At 37.4% G+C, this 8,558-nt stretch overlaps 1 protein-coding gene across 1 annotated transcript; it reads left to right on the forward strand.

Annotated features, from left to right (window-relative positions):
* Positions 1-342: 342 nt before the first annotated feature.
* Positions 343-8,317, forward strand: LOC117289729 (testis, prostate and placenta-expressed protein-like). The gene is made up of 7 exons (XM_033770985.1): positions 343-523; positions 1,440-1,501; positions 5,297-5,349; positions 5,743-5,807; positions 6,308-6,372; positions 7,037-7,101; positions 8,222-8,317. Exons 1-7 carry the CDS (start codon positions 343-345, stop codon positions 8,283-8,285), a joined length of 555 nt encoding a protein of 184 aa, XP_033626876.1. The 3' UTR covers positions 8,286-8,317.
* Positions 8,318-8,558: the final 241 nt, after the last annotated feature.

Here is an 8,558-nt window from a genome sequence, read left to right on the forward strand (position 1 = left end):
TCCACCGCGCTCCCCCGGGAGGGGAGCCACAACAACAGACAAGGACCTCTGTGACGTCACACAATCGGTACAAACACACTGTACCCCCTATCTATCTAACGTTGCATAACGTCACGCGGGCAAAGGCGTCCCCGTTGCCTGGCCAACGCTAAATAGGATGGGTACTCCACTGTCATGTATATTAGCTTATCTACCGGTGTGTATTGCAGTGATCCTACCATAGAGAAAGACCAGAGAACATACACCGTATAACAACCATTGGCAGTCATTGAAGGAAATAAACAACGTTCCAGTTTGTCTTGAATTATACCCCTTAAAATTGCTTTAAAAATGTCCGGAGCTATGCCAGTTGCCGCGCCTATGTATGTAGCCAACTACCCGACGCTGAGGCGGGTCCAGCTTGCCGCCGTGAAGGAAGGACTTTACCACCCGAAGCTACCCACGTTTCGACGGATGGACATGGACACGGCTGCCCATAGGTTACCGGACGAACACTGCCGAACAACAAGTGGTTGCGGACCAGGTAAGTTTACATCGCGGTAAAACAAACATCACTGCCATAATTATTCTGCGATTTTACTTCAATGTTGACTCTTGGGAGTACGGTAGTTTGGTAGATAACAACTTTATAAGGTGTTATTGATGAATTTAACTCAATTCACTTAATTCCATTTAATAAGTCTATAACACAAAACAAACAATGGAACATAACATAACAAGGTACAGCTAAAGGTTAAAAGAGAGTAAATAGATTAACATAAAACAAAACACACTTGAAATTGCATGTCAAGTGAGGCTGGTCATGGTTGTTATGTTAAAGAATTAATATAATTTGTTAGTACTGCCCTTAAATTCTTAACGGGTAACTGGCCTGCTATTAAAATGTTTATATTAGTTAATGAAAGCAGCTTTTGCCTGTACTTGGAAATCTCTCAAAAAACTGCAGTATCAAGTCACCACCGTCACAACAGTTAGAGGCCTACAATAGTAAACATCTTTTGATAACACTCTTCTTAAACAAATCGTTAAATTCAACACTTTAAAAAGTGTGCAGAGTGGCTTTTTTTTCTTATAAAGTTGAAGTCACGATTATGAAGGATTTAAACACGATTCTGTGTTCTGTTATTAGATTGAACTTTGGCAATGTTAATTTAATGTGTTAAGTGTAGGTCTTCTGTATTTATCACTTGCCTTCGTGTAATTTGATGGTGTCCTGTCATAGGCTGGTGTGCACTTGTGTTGTGTGCATACAAAATAGAATTAATGATGTCCAAACAATGGTCACCAAGGAAGAACACACAAATATCTTGAATTTGATGCTTTGTATCTGTTTAGTGTCAACTAGTTTTCTTCCAACTCCTATATTATTATCGAATAATGGAACTAAGATTCCCATAAAAAAAAATCGATTTATCATAATCTTCAACTTTCCTCCTCAGATGATTTTCGTGGTGCCACTGTAACGTACTTCAACCCACCTACATCCCGCTATGCTGGATCAGTAAGTACATGTATACCACTAAGTCATGTTTCTATAACGATATCTATGCTTGTAAGAAGGTACGAAGTGTCCAAGGTACGAAGTGTCCAGGGTACGAAGTGGCAAAGGTACGAAGTGTCCTGACACCCGACACCGGATTTGCCGAACCAAGCACAATGGTATGCTGGGCAAGTCCGTTAAAGGGAAAGTAATTATTTGTTTAAGGAACCGTTCAATTGTTTTAATCCCATAATACAATTATCCAATAGAATTTACCTCTCAACATTTACCTCTCATATCGCTGGAAATCCGAGGCGATTAGGCCTATGTCCACACAAGAAGAAGAATTTGTAAGCAATTATGTACTTACAAACAAATAAGTTTGTATTGCAATTCATTTTAAGATTGCCAAAACGTAAATCTTCCCTAGTTTGGCAACTACAGAATTTACAAAACCACGAGAAAACTAAAAAAAAAAAAAACTTGCATTAATAGACGAGAAATACCTGTTGACTATGATTGATTCTGATTGACTGAGACCTGCGAGTTTAAAATAGAACGGCGTGAGCCAAACAAGAAAAAGAAAGAAAAATACAAAACTTAAAGCGTGGTATAGCGTACCAAATATAGACCTGATAATAATGACAGTTCAAAAACTGTCATATCAGGTCTACCTTTTACGGTTTCACACAAAATTACTAATGAGAGCATTATTGTGTGAACTGATAAGTGATATGCATCACCACAGTTGATCAATCATTGTTCACTTATTATTCAATGCGGGTACAGCAGGTCTCTGACTGCACTCAATCAAAGTTAACCATGGCCTTATCGCAGGTGCAAAATAACGGCTCACGTAATAAATCATCCTCAAAATGAATGAAGTTGACTTTTTTTTATTGCGGCGTGCAACTTTTTGACAATATCCATTGTTATAAATGTAGTAATGTCAAAGTTCAAGTGAATAAATCATTATGTTAATCATAAGAAGTAGGCAGATTAGTATTGCTTGTTTTTGAGTTTGTGCCTATAAAATACATGAACAACCACGTGGTTTGTTTGTAGTGACGGTGATTTTTGATAATGGCCAAATATTTTAATCCGAGAAGCGAGTGACTTACATACACATTGCTCAGATAATTATGTTCTCGGGCGTTTATTACTCCATGATTACTCATCCCCTCTGGATTTTCTGAGCTAAAAACGAGACCACCTTTTTGAAATAAACTTTAACAGGTATAGTTTTATTGTAACTATCCAACTTGATAGGACTAAAACAATCAAACGACACCAAAGGCCCAAGATAAGCTTTCCCTTTATTAGCATTTTTGAAGAAAATACCAGAACAGTATAAAAATGTTAACATATTTACTAATGAGGAGTTGATGTGGTTGTTTTTTTTGACGAATCGATATCTCGATAAAAATGTACACGCACTAGAACCAGCATTGTCAATCATTCTCGAGCACACACCATTCAATATTTTGAAAAGACAAGAAGTCAATGTTGACGAGCATCCTCTATGTTTTTCACCATGTTTGCAAAGCACTTCAAATTCACCTTTCCTTGTTTGGTTGGATCAAGCATGAGTAAACCCGACTCCATTATGGTGTTTGCGCTGTTACAAGATGTTGCAACAGAGCTGTATGAATAAAATGTAATCGATAACTTACGCGTGTTTACCGATCGACTTTTGGTCTGTTCACTCAAACTTTGCAAAGACCGAAGCACTGGGCGCCATGGTGTATGGTGTATGTTGTTTTGTAGGACAAAAAACACAATGTCCAAATAATTTTGTCTCACAGTGATTATGAGACGAAACTTATTTTAGCATGTAAAAACGTATTTTCATGACATTGTTTTACTCGTTTCTCAAAAACTACAGCACCTCAGCAACTAATATTTTAAGGTTTGCTCAGCTACTATCATTATCATCAAACGGTGTAAGTTTGATGTAAATCTGTGGAAAAAGTAACCCAAAGAGGAAAACACGGACGCTTTTTTCCCCCTTTTTTTCTTTCTTCATTTTTGCAGTAATGCGTTGGCGGAGATCAAGTTCTACATTCGGCCTTTTTAAAACTAAAATGTTTATTACACAGGATTGGTAGAACTGACAAAATAGTCGCAGAAGTTGGTCATGTTTTGTGTGTGATCACCCTAGGCCCAATTTCATAGAGCTGCTAAGCACAATATTAGCATGAAATTTCTTCACTGATAAAAACAGACTTACCAACCAAATTTCCACCTGATTTTCAGGATAAGCAGACAAAAGCTGAATACCAGTCACAAGCATTATGTAAAAATGGAAATTTGGCTGGTAATCCTGTTTTATCAGGGAAGAAATTTCTGGCTTAGCAAATTTTGTGCTTAGCAGCTCTATGAAATTGGGCCCTGATGAAAAGTGCAAAATTTGCTTATTGATTCGTGTGTGAGGAGAAGAAAACCATGCAAACTTTTGTAAACAAACTCTCCTCAATTTTATTGTAACCGAAGTCAGCTTTGCGTACAAGAAAAAAAGGGTTTTAGATAATATCGTTGTTATCGATTAATGACCTTCTTTCAGAGTTAAAGTTTCACATAATTTTTTTTACAGTTAAAACATTACAGTCAGCTTCCAAACTTAATAACAAAAATTCTGTTTTTTCCACAGTAAAAGCTTTAAAATGTCATGTTTAGCAGTGGAATTTCTTCGAAAGTAACTCGCTCTCAATATCTGATCTGGGCACCAATATAAAATCACAGACTGATTTATTTAATTACACAAGGTTTAGTTTCCATCGTGGGGGATCCCTAAAGTCTAGACTGGATCGAGTGCATGGAGTCAACTAGGTCACTCCGAGGTGGCCAATTACACACTAGTCTTAGTGCCAGGCGTTCTGGACGTTTCCCAAACAGCGCCCGCTACTGTTTGATAGTATTGTGCGCGGCGTGGAGCGGTGAATCGCGTTAGTTGATTGATTCTAACAAACAGTGTCTTATACTAAGACTAACTAAGGGTATACACACGTTCAAGGGCACATGAATAGAGAAACTAGATCCATAGGTCTATAACCCCCCAAACAACAATAGCAGTATAAACACAACAATAGCAACCAAACTAACAAAATGCAACATCAATTTACTTTAAAGGGATGCCTTTCATTTAGGGATGTATGCGTTTGGCAATAAAACAAAATCATCAGCTTTCGATTAAGAATTATTTTGATAATGTGGTTATGGAAAAAGATATTGTTTTATACCCCCCAAAATAAAATAAAAAACATCAAAAAATCAAAACAAAACAAAATCAGAAGCGTTACTGGCAGTAACGCTTCTCAATTGCTTATTCTTATAATGATGTTACCATGCATTCTTCCTGTGGGGACTTAAAGACAGTGGACACTATTGGTAATTGTCAAAGGCCAGTCTTCTCACTTGGTGTATCTCATCATATGCATACAATAACATACCTGTGAAAATTTGAGCTCAATCGGTTGTAGATATTTCTCACAATGTTGTATACCATCAACCTCTCCCCATTACTGGTAATCAAGAAAGCTTTTGTGATGACAATTATTTTGAGTAATTACCAATTGTGTCCACTGCCTTTAAACGCTCCGGATTTTGTGCGATATCTCAAAAACGGATCACCTTTTGTCCCGTCTGCAAACATCACGAGCTCAATAAGCAGCCTTGGTATATAAAATGGCAAAAGAGTTGTTACAGTGAGATGATGTGAAGAAACCAATGAACAAGGTGTTAGCACCGCCACTTAATCATTTCCAAATAAAGCCAGAATAATAACAGCGACTGTTAAATGTTTACTCTTTATTTCAGAACGTAACGGACACAGGACGAAATCTTCGTGAAACTCTTAAAGACGATATCGGGTAAGGAGGTTCACAGTTAAATGTTTTAGGCAATAAGAATTGTTTTTGTACAAAACAAACATGTAATAAAACAAGCCAAAACCCTAAACCAAACAATAAACATTGATCTCAAGTTTCGAAGGGTACGCGACCTTTGGGTCCAATTTCAGAGAAGCTGCTTAGCAAATGTCCTTACTGAGCAAAACAATTAGTGGTGCACCAATTGACAATGTTCACCTTGTGGAATTTTACTCATATTTTAAAGCAAGAGTTTTTTGTGTGCTTAGCACAAGTGCTTGTATGCCTGGTTAATTTGATCGCAGTTTAATGCATCAATGGATTTATTTTCGTACCTCCTAAAACAAGACGAGTTAACCAACCTAATTAATTGAAAATCTTGACATAATTTTCCAGCTCTCTTAAAATTAACTGGGAGGACGCAAAAGACATCAAACAACTGCCCACATTTAAAAGTAAAGGTAAGAGCAAACCAAACAATTACGTGTTATTATTTTTTTTTCTTCAAAATGAATACTTATTTTGGGTAAGAACAAAGAAGTCTTATTCGTCACTTGTTGTAAAACTGATGCTGAAAATCTGCTGGGCATAATATAGGAAGGGATAGAAACGATATAATCACAGTATGGTAACTGTGTAAAAACCACTTCTGATAGCGCCCTCTGTTGAAACATCGTCCTTCAGCCCACTTTATTTTCGAATCGGGGGACAAATCTCCGGCGGGGAACTTTCGCTGGAAGACCGGAGCCAAAGGCCACTTTTCACTTAAACTTTACTACAGAGTTTAATTGATCCATGTTTAGTAGACGTTGTACAAGAAGAAACTACATGATGACATCCTGTGAAGGTTAGGGATTTTGAGTTGTAGGCGAATAATATTCCACAAATTTTTTGGCCAAGTAAAAAACTTTGATTTTCAGTTTAACTTTTATAAACTGTTTATTATGTTTTTATTGGATAGGTGATCTGAGATTTACGGGTTATGCTGTGCGATACCTTAAACCAAGTATTACAGAATCATGGAGGGTAAGTGTTTTAGGTTTCATTCATCTTCAATTAGTTTCAAAAGTTCGATTGCCATATGAACAGGTGTGGGTCATAGCTTCTTTTAATAACCTCAAGATTACACTTGACTCAAGTCCTAATCCCGTGCCATCCCCAGAAAACTTGTTTTGTGATGCTCTGCATTCCCCAACCTGTTCCGCACGATGGACAGGGACTTGACGGTGCCGCAGTCACCTGATAATGTAAATATATTCACCTATATGAAGATGTAAACATTGCTGCGTGATACGCGCTATCCAATCAAACGCATTCAACAGAAGACTCGTGCATTTGTTATTTTGTGGCGGTTAAGTTCTTTTAGTTGAGGTTTGAATTGCATTCTTGAATAAACAATTAATAAAAAGAAAGCACTGAATGTTCATTTGAATTTAGGTTAACATACATTGGGTCGGTTTTGTTAGCACAATATTGAAAATTTGGGAAGTGCAATTCAATGACTTATTTTCTTTCTTCAAATTATCTATTTCAAATCTCGAATACATCTTCCATAGACAGTACGATAAAGATTCCTCCACAGGTGGGGATACTGCATTTCAAATTATTATTATTTCAAATAAAAGTTAATGAGGACTGGATTAGTCAAATTATGCTCTATAAATATCTCGTTTTATTTTGTTTCCTACAGTACACATTCAAACAAGAGCCCAAGTTAGACCAGTACGGACAACGTCCAGTGCCTGCAAATATTTTGTAAGTATTTGCCCTAATTTTACCCTCTTTGCTAAGGGATTGCTTGTTTGATTGGGTTAGTTTTCACAAACAATTAACAATATTTCCTGTATGCTAAAACATATCCCTGTTTAAAGCAACAAAAGGTCGAGCTCGTTCAAACTGCTGGCAATTGCAAATCTTCTGTTTAAGGTGTTACAGGCCAAAATGATTTCATTGGATAGGTGATAAGATTTTAGCTTTCAATATTGTATAAATAGTACTAGTGTTTTGTTGTGTACATACAAGTGTGATCGACTGCGAAATCTCTGTATGGCCTAAAGGTGAGGGCGCCCATACTCAAGTGTGCGAAGGTTCTATTAAAAACAGTGGACACTATTGGTATTTGTCAAAGAGTAGCCTTCACAGTTGGTTTATCTCAACATATGCATAAAATAACAAACCTGTGAAAATTTGAGCTCAATCGGTCATCGAACTTGCGAGATAATAATGAAAGAAAAAAACACCCTTGTCACACAAAGTTGTGTGCGTAGGCCTATGGATGGTTGATTTCGAGACCTCAAGTTTTAAATCTGAGGTCTCGAAATCAAATTCGTGGACAATTACTTCTTTCTTGAAAAATATGGCACTTCAGAGGGAGCCGTTTCTCACAATTTTTTATACCATCAACCTCTCCCCATTAGTCGTCACAAAGAAAGGTTTTATGTTAATAATTATTTTTAGTAATTACCAATAGTGTCCACTGCCTTTAAGGAAGGTTCTAATATAAATAGCATGAACTTATAAATAGCTTCACACTTCGTGGCTCGTGAATATTAAGCAAGAGAATTGCCTTTTTAGCCTAGGTCAGTCCCGTCCATCTTCACCTTTCACCTCGATTAATATGCAGACTACCGCAAGTGCAGCTGCCAAACGTCACATTGACCAACATCCGACCTATCAAAACACAGATGGAAAACATTACGTCACTGCACGTTTATTCAATGAATTTATTGTTTCCAATTAAATCATAGATTCTGAAAAGCAAGTACCTTCAGGGGACCACTCTACCTGTTGCACTGCGATAAACTCATCTGAAAGCTCTGTATTCTGTTTAATTATTGTTCCCCTTTTCATTTTCTTTTCTTTTTTGCACGAGCAGTAGCCGATACAGAGACACCTTCCCACAATACAGCCGCAACATTGCCAGTGACTGCTACAGATAAGCCAGGACAGTGACGTCACTTATTACGTTTTAATTGGGGGGGTGGGGCAGAGGTGTATCCAGCCACTTTCATTTTGGGACGATCGGGCACAGCAATCTTAATGGGGCGGGTATTGAAGTATACATAACTTTTTTTATTTGGGTGGGGGTAGGGTTGGACTCTGTCCCTTTTAAGCGGGGAGAATGCGAAGTGGGATTGGATGAGTGTCAAGCTTAGGAAGCCATTATGTTTTGTTCTTTCGGAGAATTTCGCTGACAGTGTGCTATACTTCTT

The sequence above is a fragment of the Asterias rubens genome, chromosome 4 (assembly GCF_902459465.1).
Source record: "Asterias rubens chromosome 4, eAstRub1.3, whole genome shotgun sequence".
Classification (NCBI taxonomy): domain Eukaryota; kingdom Metazoa; phylum Echinodermata; class Asteroidea; order Forcipulatida; family Asteriidae; genus Asterias; species Asterias rubens.